The 26511-nt window shown below is 41.8% G+C and overlaps 1 protein-coding gene across 1 annotated transcript; it reads left to right on the top strand.

Moving 5' to 3' along the window:
* Positions 1 to 4013: 4013 nt before the first annotated feature.
* Positions 4014 to 21461, top strand: HPRT1 (hypoxanthine phosphoribosyltransferase 1). Its single transcript, XM_058847859.1, has 9 exons — positions 4014 to 4193; positions 6133 to 6239; positions 7537 to 7720; positions 11804 to 11869; positions 12783 to 12800; positions 15065 to 15147; positions 17546 to 17592; positions 19371 to 19447; positions 20050 to 21461. Exons 1-9 carry the CDS (start codon positions 4167 to 4169, stop codon positions 20095 to 20097), a joined length of 657 nt encoding a protein of 218 aa, XP_058703842.1. The 5' UTR covers positions 4014 to 4166; the 3' UTR covers positions 20098 to 21461.
* The last annotated feature ends 5050 nt before the right edge of the window (positions 21462 to 26511 follow it).

The raw sequence follows: 26511 nt of genomic DNA on the forward strand, positions 1-26511 counted from the left end.
CTCAGTCAGCAACTCTATCAGGACACACCATCCAGTGAGTCAAGCTGAGCTTGGAAAACAGCCATTTCCAACAAGGAAAAAGAAAAATACCTTTCCCAGTAGTTTAATTGCTCAGGCTTCAACCCTTGTATCAGGACAGGTTCAAACAATCACAATGTCCTTTGGGCGGGTCTCTGGATTTCAGGTGCGCCTTCCTCTCCATCCAAGCCACTTTTCACAGCTCTCCTGTGCCAGGAAAGAAGGTCTCTGGAGAGCAGGGAGAGGAGTAAGCCCAGACCCCAGAGCTTCTGGGGGAAGGTTCACCACACATGAGCTCAGTCACAGCTGTGGGGCTTGAGTCACCAAAGTCTCGGGTGCTTCTAGGGGCACAAGGCCCCACAGCACAGGGTCGTGCTTCAGGTCTGGCCGTGCTGAGTCCATGCCCTGCTTCAGTGACAGGATGTGCCTTTGCTTGTTTTGTGCCATTTCAATAATCCTTGTTTCAGTTTCTGCAGGCCCTGAGGCAAGCTGGCCTCGGCAGTGCTGGCCCCGGTCCCTCCGGCCGGGCAGGGCTGTGGCTGCCGTGGGGGAACGCAGTGCCGAGCGCGGCCCCTCCGCTCTGCTGTGACAGAGCCGTGGTGTGTCTGCTTCTGCTGAGCCACGGCCACGGGGATCATTCTTAGCGGATGTTGGCAAGTGAAAGCTGATAAACACCAGAAATATCGGCCCAAAGAGCTGTGTCTGCAGCAATACAGGCTGCGTTTCTGAGGATGGGTCACATTTTTGATCAGCCACCGCTGAGTGTTTTGTACTAATTATGTAAATTTTATGTCACTGACCAGTTCTTGCACTACTGAATAAAGACCAAATGCCCATAAAGACCATTCCCCCAGCCTCCATCCTGGACTGTGACAACTTTTTCAGTGAGGAGGGGAAGTTATCTACAGCTCCTGAGAAGCACATCAGTTCAGAGGTTTTGTTTATCTTAGTTTCAATAAGTAAATTGTCACTTATTACTGTCTCTCCTGGGCAGGGAGAGAAAACTTCGATAAACTCCCACCATCCAACATATCCCAGTCTTGAAACCAGTAAGTAGATAGGCACCACTTTCCAAAATCCATGGAGACTGTCACCACTGAGAATCACTGTGATGACAAACTTTCACGGGAATCAACAAGACAGAAAACAAGAACATGATTTTAAAAGGTATTTTGCAATGGCAACATCTATTCCCTGTTTCTTAGGAAGGGTGTGTCTCTAAGTGTTTTGGTACATCTGGCTTCCTCTCCCATTTGAAACATTTGGCAAGAAAAATAATTACATGCTATTTAAACTGCTAGTCAGTCTTTGCAGCCATGAAGAAAATGGGATGCTTGTGCTCTAAACTCACATTCTAGTGAATGCTCTGTATATAATTTAATCAGATTATTTCTTTTAGGTTTTCCTCTTGATTAAAAATGGTAGTGCTCCTCTCAGGACTGGGTTCATATGCCTGGAATTCTCCATTTTCCCCCATTCTGTCTGCACAGACAAATTTCTGGTCACAAGGGAGTCCTGCTGGTCTAGTTAATCTGCTGAAAATTGGTTGTACTCTTTGCTTTTTTTAGGAGACTTTTTTTGTGAAACAAAATCAGCAGATAAATTCTGCTGATTCCCTGTGAGTCACCCAGCAGCAATGACAAAGCTGGGAGGGAAGAAGAGCAGGGGATTGGTGAATGGGCACTGACCTGAGGATCTGACCCAGCACACACCATTTCAGGTGCTTCCAAAAGATGAATACCTCCAGGTACCCCACCAGTGGGGACATGTGGTTAGCAGAAAAGGTTTTTAAAAGTCTTTTAACAAAATTATTTAGAATTCGTGCTCACACAGGCCATGGTTCACTGAGCACTGAGATGTGCCTGGCTGGCAACAGAGGACAAAATAATTATGAAATTAAGAGTCTATTTAGAGACAAAACACTCTGCACATTTATCACATAATTTTGCCTTGTAAAAAGCTGTGCATACCAGAGAAATCAAAACTTTGGCTTTCCCACCTTATGCCTTTTGCATCATCTAGACAGAAAATGTGTAGCTCCCAGGTACCTCTGAAACCCCTCCCTCACCCTGCCCTGCAAGCCTCGTAACCAGCAAGAGCAAAACTGGTCATCTACTAAATCTGATGCTGATCTCAGCTACATAACTTCCTGTAATATCAGCAAATACTTTTGCTTTTGCAAATCTGTTTTTCCCTCCATAATGGAGTGCCAGCAGGACCAGAAATGCTTTGGATCCTGGAATGTGCTGTTTGGCAGGAGGAACAAAGAAATTGCTCATCCAAAAGGGCAAAACAGGACTAATGGTTTTGTTTGCTGGGGAGAAGCTGCATGGAAGTCAAGCCAACAACTCCTCCGTGCCATCAGAAAGGTGCTGTTGGATGCTACTTTTAATGGCAGACATTGATATTATTCATTAATGATGAATGTTATAATATGTCTTCAGTAACTAAAATACAATCAGATCCTGCAATTCTTCTGAGGTTGCAGAGTCTCTCCATAGATAGCACCCACTGCCCACTAATGTCAGGCTCTCCCTGAACTTGACAGGGCACCTGTTCTTCACGGCCTTCTGGAAATGGTCCAGCTATGACATGTTCCTGATATCCCTCAGCTGCAGGGCATGTTTCATTCTGCTGCTCCAGGCAACTCAATAAAGGCTCCTTCCACCCACTCCAGTTAACCCACCCAGACTGTAACAATAGAGCACTCAAGAGGGATCGTGCCCATTTGCTGAGTTAAAATTTGCTTAAATTGATTGTTTCATACAAAGGAACACTTAATTTGATTTCATTGTGTTTTCTGAGCAAACAGTAATAATGCTAGATGCATTTCAGAGGGTGATTGCTACAGTTCTTTATAAGTAAAGTTATTTTTAAGAATCATTATCCTCTTCTTGACACCAAGATTTTATGCAGCATAAAGTAAAACTTGGTTTCCACCCCTTAGAGAAAGAGGGGGGAAGACTTCAGCTGCAACATGATATAAAAAATCATATTTCCATTTGCATTGTTGTATTGTCCTTAATTGTCCTTATTGTCCACCACTACAGGAAAAGTTGACACTTTTTTTTTCTTTCTCTCATTTGAAACCACTGGAACTATCCATGCTTAGTTATTGTTTTACCTCTGTCTGTGAAGCCCCTCCATGGATGTGAACATCTGATGGATGTGCATCCCTGTGCCTGGTTCTGGAATGACAGCAGTTACCCACCCTGTTCCCCCTGGACATAGGAGTCACAGAAGCACAAAATCAGTTAGTTCGGAAAAAAAATTCCGAGATCATTGAGTCCAACCTGTGGCCCAACACCACCTTGTCAACCAGACCATGGCACGAAGTGTCACATTCAGTCTTCCCTTAAACACCTCCAGGGACGGTGACTCCAGCACCTCCCCGGGCAGCCTGTTCCAATGTGTAATCACCCCTTCTGTGAAGAAATTCCTCCTACTGTCCAACTTAAACCTGTTCTTAAGGCTGTGTCCCCTTGTCGTATCGCTGGTTCCCCGTGAGAAGAGCCTGACACCCACCTGGCTGCAGCCTCCCATCGGGGAGTTGTGCACAGCGGTGAGGTCCCCCCTGAGCGTCCTTTCTCCAGGCCAAACACCCCCAGCTCCCTCGAGAGCTCCTCATCACACTTGAGCTCCAGATGCTTCACCCAGTTCTGTTGCCCTTCTCTCGACTCGTTCCAGCACCTCAGTGTCCTTCCTGAACTGAGGGGCCCAGAACTGGACACAGCACTGTCACCTTCCCGTGTCATCCTGAGGGGACGGGGAACGCACATCGTGCTGTGGGAGGGACGGGTCAACTCTCAAGACCAGGAGTGTGGATATGGGACAGCGCGGGGACACCTGCACCCTGCTGGGATGGGGACAGCCCCACCGAGAGAACAGCTCCGCTGATGTGTCCGCTCTCCCCCGTCCCTCGCAGTGCTCCCCGCGCCCGGGGCCGCTGCACGGCGGTGCTGAGGGCGGCTCCGTCGCGGCCATGTTGAGGGCGGGGAGCGCGGAGGGCGCGGAGGCGGCGCCGGGGCCGCTGCGGGCGCGGCGCCTCCTGCTCCCACCGCCCGCTGCCGCCGTCGTTCCTGTCGCTCCCAGCGCCCGCTCCCGCCGCTCCGAGCCGCCCGCAGCCGCCGCCGGCGGGGCCGCGCTCCATGGCGACCCCCAGCCCCTGCATCGTGGTGAGTGTGGAGGCTGCCGCCCGCGGGACGGGGGATGCTGGGCGCCGGGGCCGCTGTCCCCCGCCTGCCCCCCGAATAGGGTGATCTGTGAGGGAACGTGGGGGATGGCGTGTCGTATCGTGTGTTGTGGTGTGTCGTGTGGCGTCCCTGGGGGCCGGGAGCCGCCGCCCCGCGGAGTCACCTTGAGGGCAGCCCCGGCCTCCCGGCGCCGGGCCCGGGGCTGCCCGTCCCTGCCCTCCCTGCCCCCGGCCGGGCGCGTCCCTTCCCGGAGCGGCCGCGGGTCCCTCGGGGTGAGATCCGGGGGGATCCGGAGCCCGAGGGCGGCGGGCATAGCCGGCGTTGGCGCCTCTGGAGCGAAGGTGGAAGAACTTCCCCCAGCGCGGCACAACTTCCTATTCCTGTTGCTGTTCGGGGCGTGCGGGAGGCTCTGGTCGGGAGAGCCCCACGTGTGTGAGCTGGGTCTGGTTCTGCAGGAACAGCATCCTTTATATTTTTACGTAATTGCCGCATCTGCTAAGGCTCTTAATGCTCATTTTTATTTATCGTTTCAAAGCAAGTGCCAGTGCTGATGAAGTGCGTGTCTGATGGCCGAGAGCTGTGACAGCCGCGAGGCTGCGACAGTAAATCCCTGCAGTCCATAAAAACCCTGATAAAACCTGTAGGAAGGGCCCATTCCCTGCCAAATGCAGAACGGAAGGTTTAGTAGACACGTTCGATATAACGATGGGTCTGACCAAAGAAAAACCCCATGAGTTTTGGGAAGGACCTGCCTTATTTCTTAAAATAAGTCCTTGTGAACTGCAGGGACCATGAGCTCGAGCTGTGTGTGTGCAGCTCACACAGGGTCAGTTTGGGATGGGAGGGTGAAATAATAATGAAATACCCCAGATGAAATACTCATTAAAGATTAATCAACAAAATTCCATGTAAGCAGTTGTCTGACCACTGGACAGGTAAGTGTTTCCACAGGCACTGAAATAAGATTTGATTCCTGCAAGGGTACTAGTAGCCAAAATGGATCCTTAAAATGCCTGCCCTGGTGAACTGTCAGCACTAACCTTCTGTTTTTCCTCTGAAATTCTTTTTCACCTGGTAGTTAGTGTTCAGCTACATAACCAGAGAGGGAAGTAATTAAAAAAACCACATCATTTTCAAGCTGCAGCAGGGTTAGGGTTCAAGGAAGACTGTTTGATGTGACAGTGTGCCCTGAACCTCAGCAGTGTTCGGTATCATTATGTATGTATGCTAATCCCTTGTCCTAATTAACATGCATTTGCCAGTGTTGCAGGCTGTTTCATACAGGGAGTTTGCCCATGTGGAACAGGTTGCTGAAAGCTTTAATTTCAGATTCTGAATGATCTTGAACCTCCTTGTTTTGGAAACGGTGGTCAGAGCAAAGTTGCTTCATAGCAGCATAACTTGGCATGCTCAAGTAGCTCTCTTGTCTTGTCCTGCAAACTGGCTCCTGTGTTTTGTTGTGATCAAGTGTTGTGGAGATTTGGAAGGTGTCCATGTCAGAACCTCTGCTTGCTTAATTGCAGATACCAGGTTTTGCATTACACTAGGAAAATCAAAGGGTTTAAAAAGCTTATTTTTGTAATGGAATATAGAGTTTCAATGAGGTGTAGTAACTTCACTTTCCTGCTCTCCACTAGAGAAGAACGTTGTAGGACTTTCCTTCACACATTGCATTGTATAACAACTCACAATATTTCAAGTAACCCTTGTGAGCTCTCAGATTACACTTTACTCAGTGTGTTCAGTATGACTGATGTTTTTAGAGAGGGAGAACATAAGGTGGTTCTGATGAGCGTTGTGGGTTTGATAGGTTTTACTCATGGGTTTGATAGTTTTTACTGAATAAAGCAAAGGACTTGAAGTTTCTCAGCACAGACTTTCTATAAGTCTTTGTAGAAATCTCACCTTATTTCCTTTTCAGATTGGCGATGATGAACAAGGTTACGACCTGGATTTGTTCTGCATACCTAAACATTATGCAGATGATTTGGAAAAAGTCTATATTCCTCACGGGCTCATCATGGACAGGTTTGTTTGACTTCAGACAGTATATTGATTGCATGAAACTGGAATAAACATCTTCCAGTGATAATTTTGCTGCTTGGAGACTGTCTAAATAGATTACATTTAATTAGAGACTCGAATGTACAATTAATCTCTTTTTCTTTTTTTTCCTTGGCTTCTAAGAGTTTGTACATTTGCAGTCACGCTATTCTTTGAAAATTGCTCATAATTCTCGAGTGAAAATTTGTAGTATGCAGCAACTTAGGACTTTCTTTCCAGTGTTTCTTTGATGTTTTACCGTCTTAAAATCTAACTAGAAGACATTTTGTTGTGTCAGTTCAGTCTGAAAATACAGTGTCTTGAATTTCCATAAGACATTAATGAAAGTAAACTATTAATCACATCATTTTTGACTCTCTCATGTTGATAAATAATGTCCAACTTTCTCCTGCCTTCTGAGAAAGACGTTATCTTCTGCAAATATCAATCTGTCACTTCTGTGGTTGCTGAAATCTGTGATGTGCTGTGTAAGTTTTATCTTGTGTGATCAGAAATGTGTTCATAAGCCTACAAGACATTTTTGTTTTACTTTGTGTTTGTAAGTTGCTAATTTCCTTTATGAGGAACTGGAAGTCCATATAGAGGAAAAAAATTGGACAAAGTCATGTCATTAAGGAACTGACGTAAAGTTTCTAATGGTTGGCTTTCTCTGAGAAGCCTGCTGTCAGCTGGCACACAATAAATGCAGACCATGCTTTCTAAAATAAATGGCAAAATAAATTTAGAAACAATTATTGCAGAAAAATGGTTCAGTGTTCTCTTGCTCTGCCTTGCTGGTATTGTATTCTGCTTTCAGGACAAGTTTCTGGCATTCTGATTTGGCAAATAAACATAAACTCTTCAGTTTACAATTTGAGAGTTTTCTTGCTTGTCAGCTGGTGAGGCCTACTGCCTTTGGGGTTGTGTTAGTTTACATTGCTCTTTGCATGGAAGCTGAACCTGTCTTTGGAAGGAAAAAACACACCTTCATGTCTCATATCTGAGAGTGAAATAGTTTCAGGGTGTTAAGGTTTGCTTTGGCTCCCTGTGACATGGGAAAATAAGCTCATTTGGCAGTGCTACTGTTGGATTAACCTTGAAAAGCAAAAGTTCATTGACCAGTAACATGTAAAAGTGACCGAAGTGGTGGGCAAATATTTCCAAGCAAAATGCGTTTCCAAGTTTGCTGCGTGTGTTTGCTGCTGCTAGGAGTATCAGACACTGCTGCTGTGATGAACAAATGAAATGTTATGACAGCTCACTCTTCCTTGGTTTTGTTTAGGACGGAGAGACTGGCACGAGAAATTATGAAGGGCATGGGAGGACACCATATTGTGGCACTCTGTGTACTCAAGGGTGGCTATAAATTTTTTGCTGATTTATTAGACTACATCAAAGCCCTGAACAGAAACAGTGACAAATCAATCCCCATGACAGTCGACTTCATTAGGTTGAAGAGTTATTGTGTAAGTATCTATGCAGTACTGTGCAATTTTTAGCTAAGTAGACTACAAATTATTAACAGAGGTGGTTTAATATTGTTACTACCCTAATATGCTAATATTAAACAAATAGGAAAAAAATAGGGGAAAAATAGGAAGAAAAATAGTGGAATTTAGAGTCACAAGCCAATTTACTCTTTCTCTGCCTTATTATAGAATATGTTTTCTTTTAGATCTTGTTATCTCCTCACCCAGTAAAATCGTTATGCTGAGGAGAGAGACCTTTTACATGTCCTTTACTTGTTCAATAGTTTCTTCTCTGCCCACAACCTCATCTCTAAAGCTGTGCCTCTAGACTGGTACAGAGAAATCTCCTGCAACTATTATTACAAAAAATTAGTTCTGGGAGTTTTTATATGGCCCAGTCATCATTCTTGGACAGGACGACTTGAAAGCTGCAGAAATGGTTCCCTATCTCATTTTTGTTTGGATGAACCAAACACTGAACAAAATTAGTTGTATTTGGCCATGAGTAAACACTAGATACATTAATCTAGAGTAGTGAATTAATAGCTTCTGAATATTGCATTACCTTTTCAAGACAAGGCATAGGTTGCCTTGGGTTTAGATTTTTAGAGAAATAATTTATTTTGATTCTGAACACAAATATTCAACTTTTTAGGGAAACAGAACATTCTGTAACACAAGGTAACTTTCAGGTTTTACAGAAGGAAGCATGGGGTTATGTTGTGCAGGTCAGGGGAAGAAGTAGGTGTTTGTAAACACTATATGATTTCCGACTTACTGACAGCCAAGTCTCATGTTTTTTGGGATTTCAGAAATTTATTATTTTTTTCCCTAAGACCATCTATAAGATGGAAATAATGACTTTTTTTTTTTTTTTAGTTTCCGTTTAAAATGTTTGAATACATTGTTTTACAATGTTATGCTGTTGTTCTCTATCAGCAGCTTTGCATTGAAGTCAGGGTTACTTGTTACAGATGTAAATCAGTCCCTATTCCAGCAGAAAAATACAGGTAACTGAAATGAAAAAAACACTCATCCTTTGTTTTATTAATCTGTGAAACCTGAGATGGAATTATTTGCAGGCTTAGTCTTAGTGTTGCAGAACTTGATAAATCCATGGTTCCAGTCAAGCTCTCCATTAACATGTCGTGACAAAGGCAAGAGCTGCATGGAGCTTTGGTGCAGTCCTTCTGCAGGACAATCAGCCCTGGCTGCCTGAGGCACACACACAGCTGCTTGTCCAGGGGTTACCTGGAGACCACACTCGGGTTTGCAGAGCACGAGACACTAATTTGGTTATGTGCTTTAATGAGCGTGCAAGGCTGGGCAGAAGGGCTCGTGCCAGCCTTTGGTTGTATCTCACAAGGCACTTTGTGCTTATGCACTGTGCTCAAATCAGCGAGGGACAGCAGTCTGAGCCTCTCTTCTTCTGTGCCTCACAAAAGGGGAGGCTCCTGCCTCCAGTCCACTTCACCCCAACACCCCCACATGCCCATATATTCTGCCTGTAAAAACGACAGAAAACTGAATGTCTCTATTACAGAATAGTAGGTTAAAGAATAAGAAATTATGGCATTTACCTGTTTTTTCTTAGAGAGGAAATTTTGTATCTTCTGCTTTCTCCACTTAGGAACACTTCCAATAACTTACTTCTTAAAAAAATCACCACAAAGACTACACCCTTCATGCTCACTACTTTCTCAGAAAAAAATACCGGAGAAATAGTTTGAAACACCTGAAAAAAGTCTCTGCTAAAAAGCAAGGCTGACTTTTTACTGGTGTCCCAGGTGTGTTTTGGTTCATTTCTTTGATACAGCTGTTTTTATTTGTTCCCTCTCAGAACTACAGTGCCTTGATATTAATAGGGGAGTGAGCAGCAAAGTAAGTTTTATGGAGATTACAATTGTGATTTTACTATAGAAACAAGTGAATGAGGAGAAAAGCAGAGAAATGTAGACAGAAAGCTATTGAAGTCAAACATTTTCCTTGAGGTGTTGGCTTGAGGGCTTTTGATTTTGTCAGCCATTTTTATAAAGGAATATTTTCTTGTTCTGGATGAGTGAGGAGCTGCTGTTATGTGATGCCTCCACTACACTATTTTTGAGCATTTCTTTTCTGTAAACTCACTTAGGTGGTTATTAATATCCAAATTTAGGCCCTTTAGATTGCATAATTTGATAGACTGGATAAGATTATCCTATCATGGACATATATGTAACAGCTTGTCTGAGTCTTCCATCAGTAATAATGTCAGAGTGCTAAATCTGCTCTGTAGTTTTGATCTGTGCTTTGCCACAGGAAGGGATCTGTGTTCAGTGGTGTGAAAATCATCACAGACTATAATGGACAGTTGAAAGTGGAGCTTTCAACTCTCTTGTTGCTGTCTCTGGATATGATTACTGGATCATGCTGCCTGCCTTTACACATTGGATAAAAGATGTTAAAAATATCCTGGTCGCATAAATCAAGCAGATGAACTTTTGTAATGGTTCTGTAATTGATGTAATTGAAGGTCTATTCTTGTTTCAAACTGATCATTTAATATTTACAAGCATATGGGGTTTTTTTGTGTTGCAATGCAAAGTTCATACTGTACTGCACCCAAAATAGTTCTGTAAGAATACTGACATGATCAAGCTATGATTAAACTTTACTTGTAACTCCAGTTTTCCAAGTCCTTACGGATGAATTTTAATGATCTGGCAAGCTGTTAAGAAATGGAAATACAGTGTTTGTGATCTGGCTCTCAGTATTCTTGACAAGCAGTTTATTCTCTTTGTGTTACAAGAAGAATGGCTTTCCACCAGTCTCCTGCATTTAAGCATGGAAATGAGCAAATGTTGCTTGTATTGTCATGAAGGGCAGCCAAAAGACAGTGGATGTGTTGCGCTGTCACTGGCGAAAATAGGGATTTTCGGTGGACTGTGTGGTAAACTCTGGTTAGGCTGGTCAAAGCAGTATTCTGAAAAGTCTCTGCTAACCAAACCTTACAGCAGATAATGTAAGGAACTTAAAATGCCATTTTAAAAGGTGATCTTGGAGTCACTTGAGTCAGGAGTTACAATCTTGTAAAACTTTATTGTTTTTCAGCAGTGACAACAGGGAGGCAGTGGTAATAGTTCTAAACAGTAAAACTCTCATGTATTAAACCATGAAGCATTAAAGTATAACCAGTACTGAACTTGAAAATAAGGCTCCTAAAGATAATTAAAACCTTGCTTAATGATTAAACAAATTTCTTGCCAGTGGAAATCTGGTTACAACCAATGTCAGAAATGTTTAACTGTTTTTTCACCCTTTCATTGCTCAGGAACTTAGCATGTAAATATGACATCTAATATGAACTGTGAGACACTGTCAAGGTTTAAAGTCAATTGACTGAGTTTAATAAACTGCAAAGATTTGTGAGGCACTCCTATCAGCTGTTTTTAACTTTCCTATATAGCAGTTCATTTAAATTTTTATCACAGTTTAGATTTAGTGAAGCAAAATGCAGTATAGTGATGGTGTACCTGTGTTGCTGTTCAGTTGTATAAGGACTAATTTGATTTATTACCAATATTGGCTGTAAACTGAGCATAAGCTTTTCTGGTTATTTTTGTAGCTTATTGTTCTAAGTAGCAATCAGTGCCTTGTTTGCTGGCTATTCTTGTTATGATTGCCTATTCTTATTTAGAATAAGACTTTCCAAAGCAATAAAGTTTAAAATGTAAATTACCAGCTATATAGTGTCCTGTAGCTTGGAGACCAGAAGTGTTTTTTGTCCTGTTTCCATATCTGTAGAGAATGCATAGTAAGTCCTTGCTTTTCAGATACATATGTGTATATAATGGTCACAGATGAGAGATGATGCCTCATCATGTGTTGATGCAAATCTCTTGTCAAACAGTCTTTAATCTGAAATACCGTCTTTGAAGTTGATCACTTGTAATTTCTTTGTTCATAGAGAGATGCTGTTGTTTCCATGCTTCTGGAAGTTTTAATGTTTACTAGTGGTGTACTTCACAGTTTTGACATTTACTGCAAGAAGAAAATCAGTTTAATTCTTGTCATGCTAATGTTCACCCTCCTCTTTCTTAGAATGATCAGTCAACTGGAGATATCAAAGTCATTGGGGGAGATGACCTCTCAACCTTGACTGGAAAGGTACAGCTCTCTGTGTCTGTGTTGGTGTTGTCCTGAAGGAGTGGTGGGAATTCGTAGTGTAAGGTGCAGCCCACGTCAGGGACACAATTCCCCATGGTAGGAGGTGACAAGAGGAGGAAATAGGAGAATGTAAATTGTGAATCTGCTTTTCTCCAGTGATTCTGTGGAGATCATTGAGCCAGATGTCAGGGGTTAAAGCACCACTGCTCCTGCTCTGTCACAACACATCACTTCCCCCTTCTCCTCACACACAGATGATTTTTAGACATGTATGTCAATGTAAAGGATGTAGGTATGACAGAATTGTACATGACTGCAGTAGAACACTCTTCTCTAGAAGAATAGGAATTGTATAGACTCTGTTTTGATCTCTTTTGTGTATGTCTAGTGTCGCCCTGAAAACTCAGCTTCTGAGCTTGCTAACATAGTTTTCTAAGGACTTTCCCAGGACAGTAACTGTAAACATAGATATGTGTACATTCTTTCTGTTACACGTCTTGTGATGGACATCTCTCATTGCCAGTGCAGTGAGAAAGTGTTATCCTGACCATCCAATCCCTGGCCGTGGCCAAAAGCCTATAAATCCTGGGAGGAAAAATAAACTCTGCTCTTTCTTTCACCACACCTCGACCTGTGTCCGTGTGATCTATTCATCTTCAGCGGCAACAGTCTATAGAGTTTTCAAAGTCTGAGTAATTCAAAGACTGTACTTAACAGGAGCTGTTGAGAAGAATCTCAGCTAATTGTTATTAGAGCATCAGAAATGTTAAACTACAAAGCAGTTGCTGTTACACATGTAAACATAAATATGGTACAAATATTTAACTGCACCGAAAATTAATTATGAAGATTAATAAGAAATCATATGTTGTCTAGATACTAACGGATTTCTTTTTCTTTTTCTTCCTACCAGAATGTTTTGATCGTAGAAGTAAGTACTGTTTCACTTGGAAGTTCTAATGTGTGACAGATAAAAAAGTTCTATTAGAAGTTGTTCCTAAGCCAGAAAACCTAGTGTTTCTAGTTTCAAGGTTTCCAGCTTCTGAGTTCAGGCCTGAGCTTTGGAAGTGGTCTCTGAATAAGCTGTGTTTTGAATTCTCAAATTGCATTCAATTGCTATATTTAACCAGGAAAACATCCATCTAACATGGTTTGTACTTTCAGTTTTCTGAGATTTTTTCAATTCTAAAATGTCTAATTTTTAATTTTTCTTTTTTTTGTTTGTTTGTTTGTTTGAAAAAGTAGCCTAAAAAAGGTGATACTAAGCATGTTGTTGTTCTGGGTTCAGCACGGCAAGCTAGGAGACTAAACTGCAGAGGTAGAAAGAGTATAAGTACCCCAAAATACATGAAAAACAGATCTAAGCCCAGCCTTCCTGTGTATAGCTTCTTTAGAGAATAGTTGCATAGAGAATGCTAATTCTTAACTGGCGCTTTGCAATTGCTGAAGTCCTATTCCTCCGTCTTGTCATGGTTCTCTGGGTTGATACCAGGTTCAGTACAGCTCAGTTTGATTGCCTGGTAGGTGCTGTTGCTTAATTCTTGCTTTCTTACCTCTATCTTGATCAACACCATTGCTAATGTGCAGCCAATGTCACTTTCCTTGAGTAAAACTGACAATTTCAGGATAGGGAAACAGCAGCAGTAGACAGGAAAAATGGATGTGCAATCTAATGTGTTAAGGCTCCAAATAATGGAAATGGCATGTTTGTAAGCAAAGAAACAACTGTGGCAACTGATTCATCAGCCAAAGGAAAGGATGTTTCCTCTCATAAAATGTGTTTCTATGTATTATTTTCCTAATTTGAGAAGGTTATATTATTCCACAGGAAGCACATGCAGTTCCAAAACTCCTACCAAAATAGCATGTATACAGCCGTCATTGTGTCATCAGTGGTGTCCTTTGAAGTATATTTTGCTTCAGCTAGACAGATGTGTTTAATTATGTATCTGCTCCATTTCAGATGAATGTAATCCCCAGATTAGGTTAGTTTCTTATTTGTTTAGTGAATCATCTGTCCAGTGACTCGTCTTACACACTCAGATATGAACACTTACTGATCACCATTTTAACTGTCAAATGATAAAATGCACATCTGTTGTAAATTTGATGTCATGAGCACTAGGCTTTTCTTTACTGCATCCCTTTAATGTCCAAAAAATATCTATACAAAATGGAGATTCATCTCCAATAAACAGCTCGTCACACAACAGAAAATCAGTAATAGGTTCTGCTTTTCTCTTAGAACATGGAAGTAGCTGTTTATTTACTAGCTTTGATTTTCTTCTATATACCTGTACATCTTCAACTTCTCTGGAGTTTAATGATTAAAAGCATTAAGTGTTAATGGTAATGCTGACAGGTGCTCTGTTGAGTTTGTTGTTTGGTTTTTATTTTAATTGGGAGTCATGGGAAAATCAGCTGAAACCAGAATATTGCTGTTTCTTTGCTGTCTGCCTCCTTTACTTCAAATAGATTTGATTTTAGGCTAGGGCAAGGACTGTCCCTCGAAAGATAGTGTGATTGTTTGAGTCTAAATGAGGTGGCCATTTCTGGTGCTTCAGTTTCAAGCCTTTTTTTTTTTTTTTTTTTTTTCTGTTTATGTGTGCAGTGAATGGGATTAAAATGCCATGTCAAAATTTATTTTAGCGTGTTTTAGACTTCAGAACTGCACTCAGACTTCCCTGTGCAATTTTTTCAGGTATTTCTTGGCTCTGTAAAGTAAATTGTACTCCTTTTCCTTTAACTCTAATAATGAGTTGTTCTGCCTGTTTTTCCTTCTTGCTTTTCTTCCTGTTGAATACTCTGTAACTGAGCTCAGCAGCGAGACTAACATTACTCTTATCATACTCAAATTAAACATTATCTCATTGCTGCAAGGAGCACAAGCCATAAAATATCCAGAAGGAGCCAAGAAGGTCATTGCAGTAACTGCTTGTTCAGCAACTGCTTCCAAAGTCGTGGTTATCCACAATTAAGCACTCTTGTTAATGTGTGTGATCACTTTACCCAGCGTGGTTGCATAAACCCAGCGCTGTGTTTCATGCCACCTGGATTTGGTTGTGAGCATTTTTACAGGCTGTAGTTTGCCATATTTTCATGCTGCTGTGGATGAGCAATTTTGGGTGTAGAAACTTGAAAGTGCTACTCTGACATGTTTAATATTCTGTTTTACATGAATGTTTTTATTTTCAGGATATAATTGATACTGGTAAAACAATGAAAACGTTGCTGTCTCTACTTAAACAGTACAATCCAAAGATGGTGAAAGTAGCCAGGTAAATGTTTGATGATTATTTGTGCTGGTTTTCACCTTAAGAAGGTTTAAAAAACCCCCAAACCAACAAGTAAAAACATAGAACATGTTTCCATGGAAGAGAAACAGGAGGGAACATTTCTGCAGGAGTCATATGTGATGTGATATGTTGAAGTCACTACTTGTTTAAAGCACTTTTGCATGTTATAAGCACATGTGTATGTGAAGGATACTGGAAACACTGTTCTTCCCACTCTTATTGCTGGAAGAATTCCTGTGCTTCAGAAGGGCATAACTTGTGCATGCCTGGAACACCTCTTGCCTTTCATCTTATGGTAAGCTTTGTGGGCTTTTACCACTGAAGTCCAAGTTTAGAAGTATCTAGAAGAATTTAAACATTTTGGTTTTAAAAGAAATACCCTCTCAAGTTAATAAACACAAATTTAGTTCATAAATACAGTTTTTAAGTAGCAGGGGGAGTAAAAAAAAATAACAGTTGTCACTTATCTGTGTGTAGTGTCTCTCCAAAGATGTTTGTTTCTGCTGGCAGTATCTGCAGCTTCACTGTACTGCAGTGTGTACCTGTGGAATGGAGACATTTTTCTATTTTTTCTTCTTTAATTGTGGAATTTAATTAGTTTGCACACTAATATGAGTGTGTAGTGTGCATAGTGTAGCTGAGCTTAGAGGTCATTCTGTGAGAGTCACCCAGCCATATGCTCTTCCAGGCTTTTCTACTTAGTTACACCTTTAATCAATTCATTTCAAAACATTTTATCATTAAATAACTTGCAACCAACAAGAAATGTTGAGGATGATATTGTATTATTAACCAATATCAACATTCCTCCTGCTTCTTTCTAAATTGCATCTGTTGCACTGCTATGTTGTGCTTGTGTATTTTTTAATAAAAGCATAATGATTGCTGGGGATTAGAGATAAAGCAGAGCTGGGTGTAATATCTAATCTCTTGTGTTGCCATAACAATGTCAAAGCAGTTGTTAGACTTACCAGAACAGCTCTTCTTGCTGATAATCTGGAGGTGACCTGCTGAAGGTGAGGCCATTGTGGATTTTTCCCTGGCTAGTTTTTAAGTATGTGTCAGTGAAAAGTGTTGCGACACTACAGTGTAAAAATATCATATTATATTGTTAATATAATATAATTAATATAATTTAATATGTGCAAAGACCAATTTCCTGTATTTTAAACCTCTTGGGTTTAAACCTGCCCAGGGAAAGACCTGACCAGGTAAACATGAGCATTCTAGATAGGACTATATTCTTAGTTGCTTCACTTCTCTCTCTTCTATTGTTTTTCTTTTTTTGTTAATTTTTTGGTTGTTGTTGTTTTGTTGTTGCTGTTGTTGATTGGGTTGGGGGTTTTGAGCTTTATTTTTTGGCTTGGTTTGGGGTTTTTTTTAGTTTTCTATTTATTTTCCTTCAGACAATTAAATAGTTGTAGTAGGGAGATGTGAACTAATGCTAGTACTATTTTGGGGTTTCTTTCATCAAATTCTACACCAATTCTCAAAAATTAAGTCTCCCAACTAGAAGTTTCATGAACTAAAACCAAAACTGTGACTGTGACAAATGAAGCCACATCTTCAGTGGTGATCCAGGAGGGAAGGGGGTCTGTGTTTAGTGTACAGAGTTATGCTGGTCCTGTTTGCATTCAGCCATCAACCACTTTTTGTTTTCCTCTCTGTTTCCCAGACAGACAAATGTCAAGCCTGTGGGATTGTGCTCTACTGAATAATGAGCAAATCAAACTAAGCTAGCAGGGCATTTCTCTCTACCACAGTACTCCAGCTTTTTAGCTCCATGCTTTTCACCCCTTTGTCTATTAATTAGTATCTTTGTCTATTATATTCTAGTATCCCCTGATCATCAGAATCAATTACATTTTCTTTATGGGGGTAATTAGTACTTCCAGTGAAAAACAGTTAAAGAGAATTGGCACAAGTGCAATTGAGGTTACATTCAAGCAGCTGAACTTTGGCTTCATAAAACTTAGGCTTTTGTTGGGCTATTTTCTTGGGCCATATCCCAGATTGTTGCCTCTTTACCTACAAGGTAAATTGCTGAACTTCCTGAAGTTCCTAACATACTAACATACAAAATCCCAATAAGCTAACTTTTCACAGTGAAAATCCATCCAGATAGTGTCTCCCAGCCTTTTCCTTGCAGACCTATTAGTTAGCCTTAAGGCTCTGAACCATTCAAGATTCTGGAAAGTTTTGATTTTTTCATTATGATCTTTTGTACCTGCAAGAAAAGTAATGGTTTAAAATATGAGAAATTATGCTGTCAGTCATGCACACTTAGGCCTAACTCAGCTTCTCTGTCATAAAAACAGTCTTATATATTTGTACATGGTGCTTTTCCATATTTCAGTTGTACATTAATTTTATTTGACAGCTTGTTGGTGAAAAGAACTCCTCGAAGTGTGGGATATCGGCCGGACTGTAAGTGACTTTTGACAACCATTTTTCTTTATTGAAAGTACGTCTGTGTATCATGTACCTTTTGCTCAAAGTCCAAGGATGTTCCAAACAGGTTTTTACTAATTATTCTTGATAAAGTTTGCTCTTGTTTAGATAATTTAAATATTTGGTATGTATTTTGAGACAGTTAATCAGAATTTATAATATTTGCAACATTTTATTATATTGAAAATCAAACTTTGATATTTTGGTCTAGGTTACACTTTGTCATGTGCAAAATTCTCTCAGCTTGCATGTAGTCAAATGCTTCAGTCAGTGCAACCTGCTGGATTCACCTTTTGACACTTTTGGGAGTGATTTGTGTGCCTTAGCCTATCCACCTGATAAAATACCTAAATTGGCACTGTTATGTCTGGGTATCTGAATTACTCCCTTCTTGCCCTCTGTCTATCCCAAGACTGTTAATGAAGGAACATCCACAGCAGACAGTGGTAAGAAAGTGACAGCTCCTCATGCCTTGGCCAGGGCTGTGTGTTTTAACTGTGTTCCAGAGGCTAAATTCCTGTTATTTTCATTATGGAAGTGAAGTGAATTGAGCAGCAGAATCACATCCTCTTCCTCCTCTTTTCCAAGGCTGTACAATGCTCTGTAAGTGAAGCTTTCTGAGGCTTCAACTGAGGTGTTCCCCTCATTCAAGGACGCCCCTCATTTCTGGGATCTCATTATAGGCTTAGCTGGGCTAATGGTGCCTTTGGAGCATCTTGCAGCAGATGACTTGTTTTGCCATCTGTCCCCAGAGACAACCTGTCCTGAGCAGGACATGTGAGCTCTGAAGGAGACAACAAGGCAGCAGTGGCTGGGCCTCCATTTTATCCCTGTTTTGTGAGGCCCAGTAAGTATTAAACATCACCTTAGTTTTTCCAAAAGTGCCTGTAGCCTTTTATTTGAATTGCTTGCTTTATCTCAGTTTTCCTCACTGTGGCCAAGGAGAGAAAAAAGACACAGCTTTCCTGCTCAGGAATCTTTCATTTTAGTGTGTGGGGAAAAGCACTTTGGAAATTTTATATTTTAAATAATTTAATTACTCTTTTTGGTCATTTTATAGTGACAGGGTGGACTGGTACTGCCTGACAAAATGTCCTGCTAGAGCTGTTCAGACAATCTGGAATGGATGCTGTCCTCTTTTTAGGCAGATTTTTTGGGAGATAAAAATCACAACCAAACAAAAAGCATCAACAAACCAAAGCCAAAGGCAAACCCAAAGCAGCCAACCCACACTTGTTTCTGAAACCTGCAAATGACCCTTCCTGCAGCCCTGTCTGGAGTGCAGGTCCAGCTCCCAGAGGTGCTGCCTTTTGAATCATGCTGTGAGGGGCATTCGTGTTGTGCTCACAAGTCCACTGCTGCTGCAATGGCTTCTCAGGCATCTAGGAAGTGCCAAGTAGGGTTGGCACTTTTGTACATATTTGCAAAGTCAGAGGACATTTTCAAGGGATTTTACATTCTCATAATAATATCCTGTCAGTAAATTTAAGAGCTTCCATTCATTTCTTGCAGACTAGCACCAGGCAGCTGTGTGAGAACCAATAAATGCATCTCATTTAATTTCCTTTAGATGATAAATCAACAAAGTTAAAGTTGTAAAATAACTGAAATATTAATCTGAGGGTACTTGAGTGGAAGAAATAAAATTAATTACAATCTATAGCTATGAAATTCCATATTGTCTCTGTAAAAAGGTCTAGTGAACTCTAGGAAGTTCTTTTTCTAACACACTGGTAATTTATGGTCTTTTTCAGTTGTTGGATTTGAAGTGCCAGACAAATTTGTTGTGGGATACGCCCTAGATTACAATGAATACTTCAGAGATTTGAACGTAAGTAATTTTTCCCGTATGTTTTTCTCCATTTAAAACTGGGGAGGAGGAAGGAAGGGAAATCTCCTTACATCATTCTCCCTGCTCTGTAAATCATGCCTCATGTTCCAGTGATGAGAACAAGCCTGAGAGCAGCAGGGCAGTGTTTGGAGCTCTGATGAAACTAAAAACTTATTTTGCTGCATGCAGAGTGGAGGCTGCAGAACTGTCAGCTTTGAAATAATGTGAAGTTTGTGTGAAGTTTCTTGTCTCACCAGATGTCTGCAACAAATGAGTGCATTTATTTGGTTACATCAGAGTTAAAGAAGAGAGATCTAGGAAGCAGTTAAGAAGGGCTCACATTATTTTTATCATTAATTCTTCATCTGGGTCTCACCAGACCCAGCAGACAGTGTGGGACAATTTGGAGAGAAGAAGTCAGTGTTCAAATTTTTGGACCAAAAAAAGGCCTAAGATTTTCTGCATAAACAGTGTCAGAAGATCCTTCCTCCTGAAGTGTGTACAGCACACTTGTGTTACTTTCAGAAGCTTGTTATTGATGTCAAATCTTGGTCTCTTAGTTTACTTTCCTAACAGGAGCTTTTTATTTTATTTTGTTTCAGCATATCTGTGTGATCAGCGAGACGGGGAAGCAGAAGTACAAAGCATGAAAGCAGAGTTCAAGTGACAACAGAGCTTTGAAATGTTTTGTTTACTGAGTCCTATCTTTCACAGGCTTCAGCTCTGGTACACCAGCTACACTTTAGAATACCCCAGCCCCATTGCCATATGCTTACTGTAATTTATTGCATGTACAATATAAGAGCTCGTCTTGTTCATTTATATTTTAGAAATGTAAACAATTAGTGCAGTTCTGCACTCCTTATTTTGATTTGCACTATGACTCTACCGACTATCGCTGCCCCTGGTTGGGTTGTGCTGTTTGTGAGCTCCAGAGTCTAACTCTTGCAGTGGTTAAATTGCTTAAACCTCATCAACCCAGAACTGAAATAGTTCAAGTACTGTAAATGTAAAACATTTTATGATAGGGAAGTCTATTAGTAATATTTTTAAAATCTGTAATTTAAGTTTTATATTTTAATGCACAGATGTGATTGTGATTAATGGATAGTTGCACCTTTGGGTGTTATAAAGCATGAGGAGCAGCCAGTTACAGTATCTGTAATCTCCAGGGGGCTCATCCAAATCTCCTGGAGTTGCCTTATTGCTGTAAAGGAAGTCTGGGTGAAAAGTGTGTTTTTCTTTTTTCTTTTTTTTTAAAGATGGAATGACAAAACAGAATGTTTAAAATCTAATTTTAGTTGAGCTGCCTATTTCTGTTAGATTTTATTTCTTTAAAAATATCCATCAGTCTGTGGAATTGCCTTTTGAATTTAAACAATTTTAATATATTTGTGGAGAAAAAAAGTATTGTAATGTTTACTTTATAAGATCTACAAGGCAAAGTACTTTAAATAAAGGCTGTCTCTTTAAAATAAGCCCCAAACAGCTATCCCACTCATTCTGTATATTAAAGTGCTCTTGAAATTTTCTTCTCAATAATATTTTTCATAACTGCTTGTGACAGTGAAGGCAGACTCTACATTTTTTACCTTTGTAGAGCTTTTGGTTAATGCAGTCCTGTCTAAGAGACAGATGATAAAAGTGCTATAGGAAGATCCTGAAACAATTGCATCTTCTCTAACCAAACCAGATTCCAGAGAGAACAGTTGAAGTAACAGTCCTATGTTCTGTCTTGGCAAAAATGAAGCATGGAGGTTCTATGTCCATTAAACATATCCATATCCATGTGGGAAAAACCCACAAAAAACCACAAGCATTTTGTAAGTGATTGTTTTGGTTTGTTTCGTTCGCACTTCTTTTCATGTGGAGTCCAGTTCTGAACACGGCAGCCCAGCTCACACCTGTGTTTGTGCTGTGCTTTTTGGTTCTTGTACTTCTGCATGTCGATTCTCCCACCACATCCTCGGATTTAATGCTGCTCAGTGCCTAATACACAATGGAGTTTTTGAAAGATTCTGTTTTGAATGATTTTTCTGTGGTTTTGAAGTTTGAGTCTGTATTTTTCCAAGAACTGCACACTACTGCCTGTCCTCAGTTACAGCTGACCTAATATTAATGATGGTAATAGCAGACCTAAATATGAATTCATACAATGTAATTCACATCACATGACCACATTTCTGGGACATCTGTTTGTAAATTGGAATTCTCTTTAACAAATATTAGAACACTGATCATTATTATACTGCAGGCTATTCTTTCAAAGAGCTTTTCTTCCAATGCACTACAAAGTCTGATTGTATTTCTGGATTTGTCTTAAATCACCTTTGTGTATCTGCCTGTTTAAGAATTTGTTGCAAAAATATGCAGTGCATCTTCAAGAAGAGGAAATACTCTGTCTCCTAAAAGGTTTTCCAGTCATGGTTAAGGCAATTACTCACGTGATGTGATTTGGGAAAGAGAGGAGTGGTTAAATCATAACAGGGGGTTTATCTTTCAAACTGTAGCTGGAGTGGGGAATTCCTGGTGGCTTGGGGGGCAGGGGTTGGAATTGCATGGACTGGGTGGTCACAGGAGAGGTTTGGGAAGATGCTGTTGAGCCACACTGGCCCCAGGAGTGATGCTGGGGCAGCACAGATCTGCTTCTATCACACCACCTGTGTCTGATGGAAATGGTCTAGACTTAAAATCTTACTGAATGCTCCCACATTTCAGGTGCTGTGCAACAGACACAGAGGTTTTTTCACTTCACACAGGTGCTTGTCAGATTAAGTCCATCACCACAGAGATTCCTTATTCAAAAGCTTTTGTTTGAAAATTGTTTAGATAAAAGGTTACCTCCTCCCTTACCCTTGCTAGGATAGTTCTATCTACTGCAGCCTTTCACAGCAGCTGTGTGCGCACAACAGGAAGATAAATCCTCACTTAAAAAACATTGAAACTGCTACTTTTGAAATTGTTACTTTTTATTTGGTAATTTTAGTTAAAAGACTGGAGGTTTAGTCATACCTTTGCAAGTTCAACACCAGCTTTATACGACCCAGACATATATTGTTTAAAGCATTATGAAAGCACAAAGGAATATCTTGTATTTCAACATTTATGTGGCATTTGAAATTCATTAGAGTTCCACATTTTATGAATCACAAATGTATGCTGGAAAAATAATTTTGAATATTTATAGGCTTTGCTACACTGTCTCTCCCTGTGACATCTGGCATTTCTGTACATTTTGGTAGCTGAGACAGAAATGCGATGAAAAGTCTCTCTGTGAACTGAGCTGGCACTTCACTCAGGGCTTTTATTTTTTGCAATCCTGGTTTTGAAAATTGAGGCATATAAGGATCTTTGAGCTGCCTTGTAATTGTATATCCTGACTGATTAAATGGTGGTGTTTCATTGTCTCTTATGCTGCGACAATCCTGTCAAGCAGGAGCTAATCCAGCAGCGAGGAGCTGACAGTGCTTACACGGGGCTGGTTACGAGTCATTAAAGGACTGTCTGCCCTGCCCAATGTCTGCCTTTCATTCCTGTGCAGCAGGTTGCACCTTGCAAGATCAGATCTCCACTCTTGGCAAGCACCTTCATAAGCTGAGACACTGTGGTCTGGTTTTTTCTTTCTTTTTTTTTTTTTTAATTGTTCTAGTATTTAATTACTCAAACAGATGTAGTTTGATGAGTATTCTGACAGGGAAAACACTTCCAGCTCTGTACAGATGCCAGTACCAAGTGAGCTCATGGTACTGCAGGCACCAAGGTGAAGAGGGTAGGGCCAGAAAAGCACAAAGATTCAGCACAATCCAAGAACTGGCTGTGAGGGTTTTCATCCCTAGAGAAGTTGAGAGAGGGATCGTGCTGGTAACTGCCAGGTGATGAAAGCCTGGTGCAGGGTGCGTGTTGGGGATGCATTTGAGTGGCTGCAAATGCCCTTCTGTGCGTGGGCTCTGCTCCAGTCAAACACCAAATGAGGATTTGAAACTTCATCTTGGGAGATGGAAATCCTTGTGGAACCAGGTAGGAGAGACAGGCCAGTGATGGTGAATAAACCAAGGTGCAGTAGATTGACCTGCTCCAGGAAGAGGCTGGTGTCTGTCTAACAATTATTATTAGTGGCATCTTTATTTTGTCCCCACTGTAACCAGAAGGGAACCAACACTCGTGTGTCTCCTGAATATCTCCAGGTGAACTGTGGCAAATCATGGTACCTGTAGGATACAGCTTTGGGCATTAGGGCTGTGTGAGGGGACTCCCAGTGTCCTCTCAGAAGTTGTGATTCCCCACCCCAGCCCTTCACAATCAGGAAAACACCCCAGTAGATACTGTCTGTCTGTATAAATAAGGAATCAGCTCTTTCTAGCTCCAGCCCCAGCTCTCTTAGATGGCTTCTTGGGTAGCTCATCTGCACCCAATTTATAATCCTGAAATCTCAGCAGCACCAGCGGGCATGCTACAGAGTTGTTTTTTGGAGACTTAAGCAAAACGTACTTTTCCCACGATATTCTGCTACCCGTGGCAGTGAAATAACCTTGTTTAGTTCGCCTGTTCCAGCCCGGCCACGGGAAGCCCCGTGTCCTCCGTGGATTCTGCCCGAGGGAAGGGGTGTGGATGGCGCTGTGGGGCTGTGTTTGCCCCTGGAGCCCCCGGATCCGCAGGGAATTCCGTCTGTGCCGCTGGGAGCTCGGCCAGCGCGGGGCTGCGGGCAGCTGGGGCAGGGCTGGCAGAAACACGAAGGGTTTGGCTTGGCTGTCCCGCGGGTTGGAGAGGGATAGAATCCTTCTCCCAGGAACAGACTGCCTGGGATCGACAGAACGCGCTGCCTTTCCTGCGCATCGGGGAAGCGCCAGAGCTGCGGTGCTGATGCTCCACTTGCCTGTTTCCCATCTGAGGAACTGGGACGTGACTAAGCCAACCCTAAGGCAGGGAGGAGCAGGGTAATGGGGTGTGTGTGTGTGTGTGTGCGTGTGTGTGTGTGTGAGCTTCCAAATGTTCACTGATGTGCCTTTAGCAGATCTTTCCTCCCGTTTCTTTTCATGACAAAATTTCCTCCTCCATTCACAAAGCCCAAAATATCCTGCAGCAATCAGAGAATACAAAATACGGGGTAGAAATATCTTCTGTGGAGTAAACTCCACAAAGAAAAGACCCTGTGCTTTCTAGTATAGCACAATCACAATTCCCTTGTTGATGAGCTGCATCTTCCACACCTCCAGTCCCCTCCCAGCCATCAGACCTTGCCTGGCACATCAGTCCTGCACACCCAAATCATTTCTTTTCAGTATGAGGGGAGGCTATTTTCTCTCACCCACTATATGGTATGAGAACTCACCCTGGACAGTTTAGAAATGAATATATGCTCTGCTTGAATCACGGTTTGAGTACACTTCAGTATCCTGTTACTTGAACAGCCACAAGGATGGGTTTACATGAGAAATTGTGGAGAGCAACATCTTACATCAGAAAATAAAACACTTGAATTTGTGTTTTTCTTCCATTTGGTGAGTTTGTTGTCAGGAACCACTGTGCCATGAGGGTGTCAGAGCCATCGTTTGCACTGGTCATCATTGTCACTTTAGCAAACCCTCATGGGAGAGGTGAGCTGGCTTCTGTTTTGCCATGTGCCTGATATCTGCCACATCTAATTTAACCCAAGATTTTTTTTCTTTGTGCAGCTTTGTGCTGGGGGCAGCTGCACAGCTGGGTACCGAGCCAGGGTCTGCTACCCCGCAAGGAGAGAATGAGACACATGAAAGGTCTCTGTAGTGCAAAGAGCAGGACCTGAAGTCATTAACATCAGGCACTGGGAGTGGCTGTTGGGCACTGCACTAACACCTGCCAAAGGCAGTCCCAGCTCCGAACACGCTGGATGTGAGCTGGGGAAAAGCAGATGAGGTGGGTGGGCAAGAAGTGCAGGAAAAGCAAGATAATGCTGGATACCACAATGAGCTGCCAACCTTTGCCAAAAATTCCTTCTGCATCAAAGGAGATGAACAAAAACGCTGAAGGTAGATAAGGTGGCTTTTTGGGTTGCTTTTCCAGTGTTTACAGGAATCTGCAACACCTCGTTTGACACCCACACCACCTCTAATGGAGGTACCTGGTACTGTGAGCAGGGCAACATAACCTCAGTCTTAGTAAGTGGGAGAATTTTGGTCTGGTGTAAATAAAAAAAAAAACAACAACAAAAAAAAAGATTGGTGTAGAAAAGTGGGAATTAGAGACTTGTTTAATGACTGCCCTCTAAGCCCAGCAGCCATGCAGTGCTGTGATGATGTGCAGCACATATTTACCCACCACAGGGAACTGCTGCCTTCCAACTTGTTTATAAAATCACAGCAAAAACTACTGAGGGAACTCAAAAGACTCTTCCTCTACAGTGGTCACATGCATTCCTGATGCAGCAGATTTCACATTTAAACAAAAAAAAGCACATCTTGCCTTATCTTACACAAACAGAGTTTGCCCAGGCTGCTTTGCCTGTGCTGCTGCCCCTCTGCAGATGCCTCAAAGCATTGCAGTGTGGGTCTGAGGGGGACTGGTCAGCCCAGGGATGCTCTGCAAAGGCATTTAGTGCTTTTTTTTCTAAGTGGTTTGTGCTCAAATGTATTATGGAAGTCAACTTGCACTTGTGTCAAAGGCAAACTTCTACATCTCAGGGGAAAAAAAAGATAGGCACTTCCCTAGCTTCTGAGAAAGAAAAGGACAGCTGGATGTCTGCCCCCCTGCCCCCTGGACTTTCTGTATTAATCATTTGCAATATCCTGAAGTATCTGTGGGGACACACAAGGTGCTGGGAGCCAGGCAGGAGCGCGGTCCTGCACCCTCAGCCCTCGCTCCTGACACCCCCATGCCCCAGTTCTGGCACATCCATCACTGCCACAGCCTGTGCTGCTGACACCCTGCACAGCCACCTCCAGGGGTGCATTTCCCTGGGATCCTATTGCCTTCATTTAGCCTCTACATTTTATTTGTGTCTGCTGCCCCGCAGACTCTGCAGTGCTTTTACTTTCCCATTATTCCCATTTTGATCCTGCAGGAAACTGATGCCTGAAAGCAGTTTTAGC

This window comes from Poecile atricapillus, chromosome 12 (assembly GCF_030490865.1).
Source record: "Poecile atricapillus isolate bPoeAtr1 chromosome 12, bPoeAtr1.hap1, whole genome shotgun sequence".
NCBI classification, from domain to species: domain Eukaryota; kingdom Metazoa; phylum Chordata; class Aves; order Passeriformes; family Paridae; genus Poecile; species Poecile atricapillus.